At 36.9% G+C, this 16,018-nt stretch overlaps 1 protein-coding gene across 3 annotated transcripts in view; it reads right to left on the bottom strand.

Moving 5' to 3' along the window:
* Nucleotides 1-16,018, bottom strand: part of LPAR1 (lysophosphatidic acid receptor 1) — a 90,665-nt gene that overhangs the window by 33,917 nt on the left and 40,730 nt on the right. For 2 of the 3 annotated variants that reach the window (XM_072404436.1, XM_072404435.1), the window contains one exon: nucleotides 3,133-3,264. In XM_072404436.1, the coding sequence (XP_072260537.1) occupies nucleotides 3,133-3,189 (57 nt within the window). In that variant the 5' untranslated portion in view covers nucleotides 3,190-3,264. Of the gene's footprint in view, nucleotides 1-3,132; nucleotides 3,265-9,077; nucleotides 9,227-16,018 lie in introns of those variants that run through there. The other variant, XM_072404437.1, reaches the window with a different exon arrangement.

The raw sequence follows: 16,018 nt of genomic DNA, 5'->3' as shown, positions 1-16,018 counted from the left end.
ATAGACTACCATAGGTGAAACAGCTGACCTGGTATGGATCTGGTCCAGGATTGAAAACATTTTCCACATATAACAAATAATTTTTTTAGAAATCCATTCCACGTTTGCTAGATCAACCAAATTCTTCCATAATACAAGGTTACAGGTACTTTTTGTTAGACAATATTCCATCTTCTCCTAACTGTGCTCCCATGTGTTGTCACAAGTGTTCACTAAGGCTACGTACACAAGTGCGTGCAAAAATTGTCAGTGGAAAGGATCTCTCATGATCCTTTCCAACAGCAACGACTGCACTAGGCATGAATGAGTGCTGTCCATAAAGTGGTGTTCTGCTCTATGGAGAGGTGAGGAGGAGAACGACGGAGCGGGACCCCTTCACGTTCATTACGATTGTTCCTCGTCTATGGATCCATCAGGACAGTAAACACTGTACACACGCCAGATTCTCATTCGATGTCAGCCCTGAGCCGATTATCAGAACCATCTGACGTGTGTACTTAGCCAAAGACTAAGTAGTTGTTTCAACACACAACATGGGCATGGACCACTGTTATGATAAGGGATCAAAGTTTAATATTTAGTTAAGGCAGTATTTTTGAGAACTCAGTAATCTCACACAGTTCAGCACACCTTTATTTGGGATTAAAATGTCTATGATATAGCCTCTCTTTTAACTAGTTTAGGTTCATTTGTTTTAGCTTCCTAAATGCGGGAGGTAACACGTGGGTGGCCAATTTGTAAAGTAATGAAAAGACAGACAAGTCAGAGGTCATGTTTTGAACTTGATGGCTAAATCCTTCTGCATGCCACAGTCCTACAAACATCACTGGAGCTTTATGTACAAGCAGAAGACTTCACACAATGCTTCCTTACCTCCTCAAAACAAAACAAGACTTCTCAGTATTTGGAATTTTTCTAGGAAATCCAACACAAACATCAGCAGTTAGCATAGCTAAAGTGATTTAGCTGTGTAACCGTTTTTAAGAATTATCATTGGTCACAATGACAAGAAGGACGTAAGGTCTTTATAGAAAACTTATACTAAAATTATTGTAGAAGATGCCACTGCTGACCTCCTTCTGAAATGTTTGTTGTCTGGCTATTATGCTGATCTAAAGACTAAATCAATTAAATTTAGTCTTAGAACAATTAGAATAAATCACAGCCCTGTACAAGAATGCAAATGACAAAAATCTAGGTAAAGCTCCTAATTGGAGCGCATATTCAAAGCTACTGGATCAGCATGGCAGCCAGATAGTAATATTTTTAAAAAGGAAGGTCATCAGTGACAGCTTTTATATTACACTTCCATATTAGTGTATTTTATTATTAGTTTCTAGGAAATCTACAAAAGACATACTACATACCACAAACTGTTTAAGAAAACAATTAGAAAAACGTGAAGCCTCACAGTGCTACCACATTGGTCACTTATTCAGTGTTCTCCAATGACAACCATTTTACCTTCAATTGTTATCTGCAATAGCAACAGTCCTTTCACCATTATATATATATATATTTTCCCCGAAAATAGTACAGGGTCCTATAATAATTTTACCTCCGAAAATCACATTAGGGTTTATTTTCAGGGGATGACTTATTTTTCTCATGTACAAAGATCTACAGCATGCCCACATATATGAACACACATATAGCAATGTGGGGGCACTATATTATATGGGAAATGCATTCTCCCTATTGTGCCCCACATATATAGTGCCCCCAAAGAATACAAAGCACCATTTGCCCCCTAACATTTACAATATTTCCCCAAAAATCATTGGTGTCAGTGGGATCAGCATTTGGTTAAAAAAAAAGTTCTCACCACTACTAATACTGTACTCTGATTCCGGGTACCAGGTGACTGCACTCTCCGAAGTCTGCTGCAATGGCTGCTCTGTTGCACAAAGAAGCTGCTGATAGGGCTTATTTTCATGGTGGGGCTTACATTTCCCCCTTGCTTGATTAGCAATCTAGGGTTTATTTTCAGTATAGGTCTTTTTTTCGGGGAAACACAGTATATATATATATATATATATATATATATATATATATATATATATATATAATATATATATATATAGGCAAGTATAGGACTTCATAGAGAGGTAATGTTCCCTGCCTAAAATGACCAGCTGTACACACAACGCTTGTGTGAAAATGGACTACAGAGAAGAATCTAAGTGTTTTTTTATTGAATACAAAAAATAAGCTTAACCAAACAAAGGAACAAATGAGCCGAGCAAGCAGAAACTTACACTGCCCATAGACACTGGAGAGATCTAATGCAAAGGTGTGCACAGCTCTTGACACCCTAATTTTACCAGCCAGCCAACCATAACGTACAGTCACTACAACAACGTAGCCTATGAAGAAGATTATTACAGATACCACCTATGGTAAACATGAGCAACAAGTAAAGGTTTTCTAACTTATACAGTCACCATTTTCCCCAAGAAGGTTTGTTACATGGTGTCTCCAGTTGCCCAATCAAGCCACAGGAACCAAAATCTGGTGCTACTAACCTGTGTCTATAGGTATCTTTATGCTAACATCTGACCTCATACCTTGCAATCTGATCAAACAATGTTCTTTAGATGTACCATCAGTTTTGTGAAGTATTCTCCCCAGAAATGTTTTTAATCTAGTTGCGAGGAATCTGTAGGCGAGTAGTGGCCACTGTATTGTGACCCAACTTTTTTAATAACCACTCAAAAACAGCCGGGTGGTGCAACCAACTAAAAATGGTTGGGGAGAATACTGATGTGGTACAAATACCTACCTGACTAGATATAACTTGAGTGTATTATTTAAGCAAGGCTTCTGTTAAATGTGGGTTGAAATAAAGAGATTAAATATTTAGATTACAAGGTGTGTAGTCAGGGTATTGGAAAAAGTAAAATAATAGAAATTTAAAGAATGATTTCTGAAACTATGTACTTTGCAACATTTTAGAAATCTTTTCTACAAATGTATCATGACTGCTTGAACACATGATGCGGTCATGGCATGACCTACCAAATGCAATAAAGTCCTCCATGTTTGGAAATCATTGTATCCAAACATGGATACAATGATTATGTAACAAATACATTTCCAAAACCACACCCTTACTAAAAGCATAAAAGTTACCTGTGACTGGGACATCATGCCAATGGGCTGGGTAACAAATTCAGATAATGTAGCCATTTTTGATTAGTAGACGTCAACTTGTTTCAAACAGATCCAGCTTCAGTCAAATCACTGTCATACTGGCGAGGAAATCTGCAAAACATAAAATACAACACATTATGTGGTGCTCTGCTTTGTAAAAGTGATATACTTATTTTATGTACCAAGATAAATATCATATGGACTGAAACAGAAAAAAAAAAGTTTCAAATGCAATATAAAAGCTATGTTATAGGAGGACCACATCAAATCCTCTTGGTCTTATTCATTCAATTTCACAAGAATGGTGACATTGCTTTCATTTAACATTTCACCGTAGGTTGAAATGCCATTGTTGCTATCTAAGCAGATGGAACAAACGGCTTCCTATAGCCACACATTAGAATACAGTAGCAATTAATCTTTCTCACTTGAAGCCATTTGTGACAATGCAATTAGAGGGATCACTAATACATGTTACTTTTGTAGTTTACACAATAGTTAGCCATTTGTTCCAAGTCTTTGACAATCACTGTTTAAAGCTACGTACACATGTGCAATAATTGCCGTTAGAAAACGAACGACTAACGACAGATCAACGATTACTTTGAACGATCGTATTGTGCACAATTCTGTACATGCTGTAACGATACGATCGTTCAAATATAATCCACCAATAATGTACACACGCTAGATACGATCGTTTGATTGATGCAGGAAGTGACAAGTTAAGGAGAAAGTGTACTGCGAGACCATCCACGATCACTAAACGACCGTACACACAATAGATTGCAAACAATCATCGCCCAATGCGATCCGCCAGGACAGTCGTTCGTTTCCAGCAACAATCCTCGTTCATCGGAGTCGTTGTGCACTTTATTTGTTAGCGATTATCAGACGAACGGTCGTTAGTTTCCAACGATACTTATTGCACGTGTGTACGCAGCTTAACAATTATTGGATAATGAGAGAGCTTGTGAAATCCCTTTTCTAGCAAGTATGTATGAAGCCAAATTCTGCTCTATATATGTTTTATATGGAGTAGAATTGGGTTTAACCTGTCATTTTTCTGTTTTGCTGTGGAATAATCTTCCTGTTTGAAGAGGATACAACATGAAGAAGCAATCTACAAAATAAGTTGTCATTGGAGTCTCGACTGGAAGAGCTACCCTTCATTCCAAATCTGGGGACTAAAAATAAAAGGGGTTTTCTTCAGTCCCAATCAAAGGATCACCAGGACACAGAGTTACTCTGATAAAATGTGAAAAGTATTTAGATGCCTCTGAGTATGTATATAATATGACCACATCCCCAATTAGAAACAAGAACAAAAAACAGACAGACAAAAGACAGCAATAAAAACCTGATAGAGGTTCTAATGCTTGCTTACTACATGCAGAAGAAAATGTACTTACCTATCAGACCAACTATGAAACCAAAGTAATAAAGGACTGACCCAAGAACAATCTATATTTCAGTTTTGGTAAACACTGGAAAGGTAGTCTGGGTTCTGACAAGTGATATTTTACCAATTTCCTCCTACACATACTGTCAAATTCTAAGTGCCCCGGAGTGGTAAAGGGGTGTTTGCCAATACCTAGAAGAGTTCCTTGCTTCAATTCTTTTTATATTAAAACTACTTGTAAAAGCGGCTTGCAAGTGTCTAGAAAAATGGCACCAATTCCTATCTTTGGAGGTGGCACACTGACCCTGGATGCTACCTGTGGCATTCCAAAGGAAATACACAAGGCAACAGAAATCTGCAGAGGACATGTTTGATTGGCATATAAAATAGCAAATATCCTATTGGGATAAGAGATTCCAAGGGTTGTCAGATTACAGGGATAGAAGACTGGGTTGGACTGGTCCTTTGTTGCATATCATTGCTGATCTCCTGCAGCTTCCTTTATAGATGTATGTAATGTTTAGATTATTTTGAATATGTTAAAATGTTTTATGATATTAGAGACTGGTTTTATACTAATTTAACACCCACCAAATAATGTGTCCTTCTTGTAAGAATGTCGGACATTTGCGTGGACATTTAAACTACAACTTTCAATTCCAGTTTAATTAGTGTGTAAATGCCATGATAATAAGTCAGTTTTTTTATATAGTAACCATGAAAGTAACTAGCCCGGGTGGAGTATTAGAGAAAGTCGGGGTAAGGGAAGACAAGGCAGGTGCACAGAACACAAAGATGGCTTCCATGAGTCCTGTCCACACACATTCCTGATCCCTGGAACTGTGAAAACACATATAGGGGGCCCTTTAAGCACTCCATGAGATCACTTCCTAGAATGCACAGCCTATATTTTTGTGTGGCAAGCTCTAAATTTGAACATCTAAAAAAAGTATATTAAACGTTGCATGAATCCAGCCAAAAACACATATTGGAAAGTCCATAAAATCCACAAAGATATTTTCTAGTTCCAAAAGGAATATTACTAAACACAAAACTGCTCAGCATTTTCCATTTTGGAACTAACCTGATCCTCATCACTTGGTTAATGTTATTTGAGCATATCTGGTGCACTTTCCCTGAATCATAAATGAGGGATATAGAAATAGAAACATGAAAACAGTTATGTTTCTGATAAACCCACTGTAGTCAGTGCAAATCACTGATTGCCACTTAAATTGATTCCATCATGAGGACACCTTTGCCTTACCTGTTGACTCCTTACATATACTTGGCACTTGTCACAGTCCCTGACTTTGCTTCTGCTCAAGTTTGGATGGTCCCCATGCACAATATAAATAAAATATTAAGTCCAAATGCCAGAGTGGAACTTGACAAAAATGAAGTGAATGCCACTCTAAAACTTTCTTTTGAAAATGCTCATTGCCTGGCTTTAAATTACCTTCCAATGCAAATAATGTGATCAGAAATAAGAACAAAGTAATAAACTGGATGGAGTGATACTTTAGCAGCAGACATAATGCACACACAATAAAAATATACACACACATTGTATTTTCCCTAGATTTTTTTTAAGTTGGAGGCGGGTGGTGACCCTGTATTGTCTACTTTTCAGTAACCACCCCCACAGTCACTGAAAGTTGCACCCAGCTAAAACAAGGGCTAGGGGGAACACACACACACACACACACATATATATATATATATTTATTGGTGAAATGACTGTTGCTATTGCAGATAACAATTGAAGGTAAAATGGTTGTCATTGGTGAACACTGAATAAGTGACCAATGTGGTAGCACTGTGAGGCTTCACACTTTTTCTAATTGTTTGCTTAAACAGTTTGTGGTATGTCTTTTGTAGATTTCCTAGAAACTAATAATAATATACACTAATATGAAAATGTAATATAAAAGCTGTCATTGATGACCTCCCTTTTTCAAATATTACTATCTGGCTGCCATGCTGATCCAGTAGCTTTGAATATGCGCTACAATTAGGAGCTTTTGTCTAGATTTTTATATATATATATATATATTTAATTCTAGATATATATATATTTAATTACACACACATTACTGTAGGTTGTAGTGCTGACTAAAGTCTGGGTACAAAAACTGGTTTAGTTTGTAAAAGTTTCAGGTAGACCATAATCATTCACCAGCATGAGGATATACATTACAGCAAATTGTTTCTGCAAAGCACACTAATTGTCCACGTCACTGCTCCTGTTTTTACACTGGAATTGGCCACCCACTGCACTAATTCCACTCACTTGACAGGAGCAGACTAAATCCAGAAGTAGACTAAATGTCTACTTAGTATTCTTCAATTCACAGCTGTTTCCTTCCCTCTGATGCATGTTGTCTTCATTACTCATGTAATAACACATTTATAATATTACAGTCTCAATTCTCTATGCATTACTAGCTGGTATTTACACATGAACTTATATTTTCAGCAGCAATAACAGAACCGAAGGGTTAATATACACAAGTGGAGCCACTGCCAATTTTGTGCTTAGCTGATCCATCCAACTAATATCCTGATCAGAAATCAGTTAGAAGCCTCCAAACACTGCACACGTGTGCACTATTCTGCCCTGCTGATCATTCTTCTCACATAGAAAGTGTAACTGACTAATTGTACTTTATCACACAAGACAATTTGTGTGCACAAGAACACACTACTTGTTCTGAGATGACGGCATTGCTCCCACATACATACAGTACTTGGTGTTGTCACCTTAGGATAGGAAGTGTTACTGTCTGGATCACCAGGTGAAAAGTAAAAAACAAAACAAAAACTAAAAGGTATGTTATGCCACAATATATTTCACTTATTGAAGCAGCTTCTGCGATCATCCAAAATCTATTGTCAGATACAGATGATCTGCAGTTCACCGTCATCAAGCAGGTTTTGCATCCTATAGTATAAGAATACAACACAACATACATCAAATAAAGAAAAAAGAAAGCTCACCAACACCAGCCTGAACCACACCATTACTGGGAAGAATTGAACCAGAGAAGCAGAAATGTTTATGTAGCCAGCCTCAAGAGTTGAACTCCTGGGAACCAATATGGGTCACCAAAAACAAATCCCAACTATTTCCCCCTTCTAGACATATGTTCATTTCCTGATATCATCTTCTGTTCATATCTCTGTTGCCCTTTGCTATCTTATCTTATGTCTGTTCTATGTACCAATGCTATACCATTGGAGAGCAATATTGATCTGTGTCTGCTTCTCAAACACTGGAGGACAGGTCTTACCTATTATCTCTGATTACCACTTGTTAGTTCCCACCATTGCCATTATCCAGTAACCTCGGAAGACGCATTCCATACCAGCCCACATCCAAGTTTCAAACATGCCTATAAATAGGTAATTATAATGTAGAGTAAAAAATAGTCCTGACCTTTACACAAGTTGTTTAGCACAAGTGCATATTACAGGCACCGCACACACCTTACTTGCCAGACAGTTTTTTGTGCTCTTAAAGCAGCTATGCATCTAAGCACAAGCCCTGCTACACCCACCCAGTGTATAGCAAGCAGCTGTCTCCATCAGCACCCTGCACAATAGTGTGACCATGAGATCCTTCTTCCCACAGACATCAATGGGATGGGGTGGTCTGAACAAACACTGCAAGGATTCCCTCTAATCGGATTATTCCACCGTAATCCAATCTAGTCTCACAGGCTGATCCCCTAAATGTGTGTTAATCTGAAAAAACACACAAAGACACCCAGATTTTCATTTCTCTGAACTTGAAAAATTTAGCCAGTTCTGTTAAATGCATTGGAGGCAACTAGAAAGGTGAACCAGTTGGTTTTATATTGCCTTTGCATATTCAGATATTTTTGTTGCATGTGACAAATATTTATTGCATTGGAATTCTCTAACTTTATTCCAGATTCTGCTCTGATGTTATTTTCCTGCACATGTATCAATCTATAGAAGTCACGTTTTAGATTGAATGATGAAAAGCAGCTTTGCCAGAACTAATTTTAATGCAGAGATTGCAAATCAGTTTGTTATTCTTGGTATATGAGCCATTGAATGCACATGTGCAAATTGTGTGCCCTAAAATGATAAGACTTTGTAATGTGAGGAGGATATCTTCATTAAATTGCATATACTAGCAGATGGGAGAAGTACACAGGACCAGCTAACTTTCTCTTTAACAGTGACTAGCAAACTTTTCTTTTTACAAAAGAAAAAATTAAAGTGGCAATAAACAAATAACAGCAAACAAACAAAAACATTAAACACAACTAAAGGAAACAAAAAAATCCATCTTCCAAAACAATCACAAAAAAGTTTTGAAAAGCAAATTGTGCCTAAAAAGTAGTTGTTTTTTTTTTAAGGGTTGCATCAACAGATCCCCAACAATCCTAGACCCGAGTAGTAACTAATGGTCAGAACTGACCACAGGAATCACATGTAACACCAATCCTGCAAATAATTCCATAGATGCATCATTTATACTAAAACTTACCAGACACAAGTCAAGGCAATGATGGATATAGAGCTGTGTAATCCAAGGCATGGTATAGGTTTAGTATGTCCAGTGTACATGAGATCTGTGTGTCAGTCCTAGAACAGCAGCATCCTATCACCCATACAGAGCAAACACTGCATGACCCTGCACACAGCCTGCCTGTATCTGACTACTCACACTGCATGCTAGGGCAGGGGCGTGGCTCTAGGCGAGCCCCCACTCTGATGACCAATGAGGAGAAGAGCTGCCAGCACGGGGCGTGTCCAAGTGTATAGACTCCTACATAGTATAAAGAGGTGAGAGCAGCTCAGGGATCAGCTGTGATCTGCAGCTCAGGGTGAGCTCATCACTGGGGAACAGCTCAATCCCTACTCACAAATGAAATATATATCTTTATATATATATATATATATATATATATATATATATAAATATATGTATGTGTGTGTATATATATATTAATATATATGTGTGTGTATGTATGTATAAATATATATATGTATTTGTATGTGTGTGTATATATATGTATGTAGGGATTGGCACTGCAGCACACTATATTGTGTTACCATGTGTTCTTCTTCTTGAATCATGGAAAGGTGGCTGGCTACACCCTAAACCCAAGGTTACATTGGAACAGATTTAGGAATTGTGGCTATAAAAGAATAAAAGACATTTAGGAAGGTAGAGGCTGACTCAGCCCATCAGGCTCCAGCTATTACTAAAATATCACTCCATTAAATTTAGAACCTGAATACAGAACTGAACATACTGCCCAAAACTTAGCAAAGTCAAAAACTGGTCAAAGTTTTTTTTTGGTCTGCTGAAACTTTTCAGATAGGGAGTGTGTACACTTCTTATTTAAAATAGGGGGTGTGCATATGTGCAATTAATTTTTTAAATACATTTATATTTTGGATATACTTCAGGACTGGAGATAGTTTGCCTAGGCACTCCCCATGCCCGCTAAAGTGCAAAGTCTTACAAATACCTGTTGATTTTGCCTCCACCTAATGCAGCTTCCTGTGATGGCGTGCAAAAAATGTTGCACAGCTGCTGAATTTAGTTGTCACTCTCATGTAGGCTGTGTCTGATTACACTACAAGGAGAATAGCTGTTAGAATTGTCACTGTTAATTCCCCAGTCTGTGGCGTGTCAATCAGTACTTGGTTACACTCAGCCACTGCCTTCTGGATTGGCTGCATTGTCTCTGTTACTGAAACCTTCCCACTGTGAGCTGCAATGACTGGTAGGGCTGTCAGTGAGACATAAATGAAGAAGGATTTTGCTCAGTCAGGGAAAATAAATGAGGTTTTTGGTTTAATTTATAGGGCCCGTGCAATGCATAGTACCTGGAAAGGCTGGAGCCTTTAATTGGACTTTGTACATAACTCCATTGTGGTGCCTTAGGAAAGAGCCCCATGCAGCAGTCTGGCCAGTACTACTAGTTCCAACAACTGTGACACAGACTATACAGCTACTTGTCCATCAGAATAACATTTTCTTCAATGTAAACATCTAAAATGTTTGTCTATATTAGCAATTTGTTTGTGGAACCCATTGAAATCATGCATCGATCAGACAATAATAGACAATCCTTGTTAAAACGGACATTAAGCAATGAAATAGGCAACTCTGTGCACTTACAAATGTTTGCACTGGATTTAATCAGAAACCATACAAATCAATATATTCTAATTGAATCCAATGTAAAACAATGTGTACATTTTGTAAGACTATGTAGTGTTTGTTTTTATATCTGGATAAATATATTAGAATTTAAAATCAGGTGCAGATTTCCTCTAAAGTATTATTTTACAAAAGACCAGACATGGTTCAGGTCCATAGAATGTGACTAGACTACGAAGCAATCCGTCTTGCAGTGAGACATAAATGAAGAGGTTATTTCTAGGTGTGAAAATGAGTAAGTAGGCATGCAGTCTTATTTTAACATTGTAAGAAGTACACAGGAAAGGAACACTAAATATACAGCAATATTTAGAGTTTAGAAAGCAATAAGTGTAAAAACCAGTGTTGTAAATGGAATATCCAATGTATCATTAACACTGTTTGTTGTATGTTTTATTTATGAAGGGTTTCACTCTTTTTTATAGAGTGTGAATGACATCATATGTGTTTGCTGCAAGTTTGGCACCTAGTAACCATGAGACCTTACATCAACTTGTGAAAAGTGAGAAAAGGAGTTTGTTAAATGATAAATCCAAGGACACTTTTTTAATTACAAATGAGTAATAGCTTAAGAAAATAATTGAGCCATATAATGTATAGTCACCAAGGGTTGTGGTGTTGGATCGCAGGGTTTCCAGGGGCAGAAGACAACCACCCACATACATCACAATCACATTGCTAACTCACTTCCAAGTTTAAGAAAAAGGTTTTACTGTTCTGCCCTTGTAGGTCCTGATTGTTACTGTCCCATCAAAGTTTATTTTTCCTGGTGGAATAGTGTATTGAGTGCCTAAAATCGAACTATCCATTAACTAGTTTGTAGCTAGCCAAAAAGAAGAACAGTACACGACTCTTTCAGTTTTGGCTGTTCTAGGGTGATATTTCCATTGGCCAGTTGACTAGTGTGCCAGGTGGTTTATGAGCAGCACAAGACAATTGGCCCAAGGTGGCAGAAAGGTAAAATCTAGCCCCAGGTAGAGTTGTAGTAAATGGGTGGGTATAGAAAATTTTTGATTTTTGAAGATCTGGGTTTTCTTTTTTGGTTAATGAGAGTTACTACAAACTTAAGTTTACACAAACCATGTTTGGTTTCACTTGCTCCTAACCCAGCAGGTTATGATCCAGCATCAGAGCTTACCAGCTGGTAAAGATACATGATTTTATTGTAATGTATTGCTTATTTGTGCTTTTTAAAGCTATAAACTGAACTGCTGAATTTTAGAGAAGAATTATTTTATTATAGCATGTTACGTGTTTATTATATTTAAACATATCACACACATTGTTGAAGGTAGAGATGCATTGTTTTAGTATGTTGTATTGTTTCTTTATGTTTTTTTATATCACATAAACTGTTGAAGGAAATATCAGTGATGACAATTCTAGTGTCTCTTTCTAATTTGTTAATGTAAGATGTAATTCTCCTGCTTCTTACTCATTCACACTTCTCATTACTTAAAAATATACAGACTTAGTTACTAAAAGGTTCCAAGATATATGAAACGTTCAGATTTTCTCTAAGGCCATTCGATTGACAGCATTTTAAACCCGTTAAGTTTGGAGACAAAATGATCACACACAGAGGTAAGATGGAAACGTTAACAACAAACAAAAACTGTAATCTTTTATAACATCTGGTAACGAATCAGATGAAATCGGCCACTTGGACCACCCACGCTGTGTCTGGCTCCAGTTAAGCGAAGTTTGGTATTGAAACAGATTCACTGGGATCTTATATAATGTGGTTGGAGTCATTAGATAAAGTTAACAGAATTTTGCTGTGTCAGTTACTTTTATTTATTTTTTCGGGTGTTGTCTTTTTTCCACAGCTGTTCTGATTGCATTAATTCCAAAAAATGATGTAAGAAAACCAAAATCAAGCATCAAGTTAATAACTTAAAAAAACAGTTTACTGTTGCATACACGGGTTAAATAATTATTTATTTTAGGTTTTAAATATTATGTTTGGGGCTGTAACTGTAAAATGTTGTTGGAAAAAGATTTGACTTGCTGAGAACAGTATTTTAAAGAGCTTGATGTGGTAAACGGGGTCTAAAATAGATAGTAAAGCATCGGATTGCCCATGTGTGAAAGCACCTATTCGGCTTGCTCCTACTTTCTGCTCATTTAAAAGAGCACTCAAAACCTATTTTTTCAAATTTGCCTATTCATCTTCTTCTGTCATTTGAAACCCTCACATTTCTCACCACTACTTGTCTCCCATCCTATTGTGTTTTACTTCTCCCCAAGATTGTAAGCTCTTCGGGTCAGGGTCCTCTCTTCCTGTGTCACTGTCTGTATTTATCTGTCATTTGCAACCACTATTTAATGTACAGCGCTGCATAATATGTTGGCGCTATATAAATCCTGTTTATTAATAATAATAATAAAAATAACATGGGATGAGAAATACCACCTACTGGTCTGTAAAGGTGTGCTCTGAAAAACTACAATAAAGCAAACAGCTCAGGATAAAAACAAAGCTTTGATAATCTGTGTGAAAGAGTAGTATAAAATGGCAAGATACAAGGATCCAATTATACCATATGAGGACTGAATTTTACAAGAATGTTTAAATGAGGATGTCATTTGGTTTCCCATTCATACACAGTGTTCTCCCCAGTCCCTTTTAGCTGGGTGCAACACCCGGCAATTTTCAGCAACCACTCGGCTGTTTTTGGATAGTTACTGATAAGTTCGGTCACAATTCAGGGGCTTTCACCCATCTACAATTTCTTCCCACCCAAAAATTTCTTCCCAAAAAAACTGGGTTAAGCACTGCATACATATTCTTGTGATGTGAATAAAGTTTTCTCTTGATCTTGGAAATACAAGCTTGCTGATTATGGCATAGGCTCACCATTAAGGTATATTTCTATATTAATTAGCACTGCAGCTAGTCACCATTGCAAAAGGTGGGGCATTACCAACAATACAACTCACACCATTACAGCTAAAAATGAGCAGACCAAAAAATTATAATGTTAAAACTTTTTGGGGGATACGGAATATAAGAAATTAAAACAACTTTTTTTCTTCCATTTGAGATATTTATGTTCACTTCTTGTCCACCAAGCATAGTAGGTAGTCAAAGGGCAAGCGACGTAAATTCCTTTTGTAGACAATTGTCAACCAAACAAGTTTTCTTACTGAAGGATTCCCCTCTATTCTTGATGGCAACACAAAAATTTCTCCTTGCTTTTGAACCCGGTGCACACCAGAAAAAATACAAACCAGGTACACCGAGCACCACAAATACTGGCAGAGGATTTCACCTTTTATCACTCAAAACTAAAGGAAAGTTTTGACTTTATATACACTTTAACATTTCTTTCTATCCTCTGTATTGGATGTTGAAGTAACCAGGTCTTTATTTTACAGTATACATCGATTTTAATGTTAGTTGAGTCAACCAGCATTTTTAAAACATTCTCTTTTTATGGGAAGTTTAACTGTTAAGAGCAAACAGTAGTTGGTAGACCTAACAGCTGTTAACAATATTTTAACTAGCTATGTTTAATCTTTTACGACTGTCACCATTTATCTCACCCCAGCTTATTTTCCCAGGATAGGGCTGGAATGTTGTACAGAACCTTTTTTGTTTGGAGACAAGCTCACCTCTTCAGGAAATGTGCTTTTAGTAAATCACGTTTTCAACAAGTTGGCTATGGAATGGTGTGGATTGATTGTTTTCAGTTACCCTTAACTTAATGCGTGAACCAAATCTACATTGAAACACTCATTTCACACACTAAATTAGAATATTTTTTTTTTTAGCTTTCACTTTTCCACAAAGAATATCACAAAAGCACAGTGTGGAAACTTTTCTGTCAAAAATCTCTGTAGACGGTCATTTCAATAACCTTTGCAAGTGAAAGAAAAAGGTTTTTTCCCCCAGAATGCTTGGTTTCATTGTTTCAGATCTCAAAGCTCAGTTCATGATCTGGATGTTAACTAAGAAGTCTGAATGTGGTAGGCTAACACATATCTAAGTTGTTCACACCCAGACACAAAAGTAAAGGATTCTAACAAACTTTTCAAAGGCCACATCAAAGTATTTCTCAGTTCAAGCTAAAAAGAATTCAAGACAAATCCAGACAAATAAAATGGTGCACCAGTGACAAAGAACTTCGTCAAAGTTAGAAGCAAATCAACATCTACAGGACAAATCCTCTGCCACTATGCTGTCTTTACAAATTAAAATCATCTGCCAATGTTCCTTCATGGACACACAAAATATTCTATAATGTGCATTGTTAATGTTTGGCCTTTGAGTATCAAAAATAGAACTTGTGAAATTGTTTTTGTTTCCCAGAAAAAAGTTTTATGTGGTACACATGTACTCATTTATGTTGAAGCAGTAATGACCTTGTGGTTAAAATGGTTGCATTTTCACAGAATCTTCCTTCCTCCTTTTCAGTTAGTTTCTTGATGTACACTTAAACTGAGTGTTAAAAAAATAGTTATTTCATTAAAAAGAATATCCATCACAGTGTAGTAGACATTAGGGGATCTATGATCATTTTCATCCAAGATTCACCCATTTTAACTACCACTTACACATCTCTAATGCTGGATTCATTTGGAAAATATTTAAATCAACTTTTACCATCATTCACATTATTCATCATGTAAAAGATGTGTAAATTCCGGGTAAAAGTTTGGTGAATCTTGTAGGAAAACATTTATAAATAGACCCCTAAGAGTTTCTAGTAGCTAATGTAATAAAAATAACTACTGAGTTAAATATAAGGCAACAGTTGTGTATCATATTTTATGTTTTTCTAAGTCCAGCCTAACTAAATTACCCCACAGTGCCTGCAGCTACAGAGGTCAGTGAGGATTTTTTTCTTTAAACCTTTATTACTGCCTGCTAAAGAATCACTGTAATACTGGCCATGCAGAAAAAAATTTAGGAAATCTACAATCAGCCTCAACCTGTCTACCTTAAATTTTTCTTTGCAGTTCCTACAGCCTACACCAAAACTGAATGTGTAAACAACCCAGGGGAGTGGAGACATCACTCCCTGAGTCATTGTAAAGTGCTCAGGCCTAGCGAATGACTGCAAAGATGGAGACTCGTCACAGGTGAACAGGTCACATGTCAGATGCCATCACCTTTTCTCTGCAAGGCAAAGTGGCATTGGGCTTGATTTATTAAAGCTCTCCAAGACCGGAGAGGATACACCTTCATCAGTAAACCTGTGTGATCCACCTGATATAGATCAGGTCCATGATTGAAAACAAATATC

This window comes from Pyxicephalus adspersus, chromosome 3, assembly GCF_032062135.1.
Source record: "Pyxicephalus adspersus chromosome 3, UCB_Pads_2.0, whole genome shotgun sequence".
Lineage (NCBI taxonomy): Eukaryota > Metazoa > Chordata > Amphibia > Anura > Pyxicephalidae > Pyxicephalus > Pyxicephalus adspersus.
Note: the sequence above shows the minus strand (reverse complement) of the source record. Positions and strands in the feature narration are given on the sequence as shown.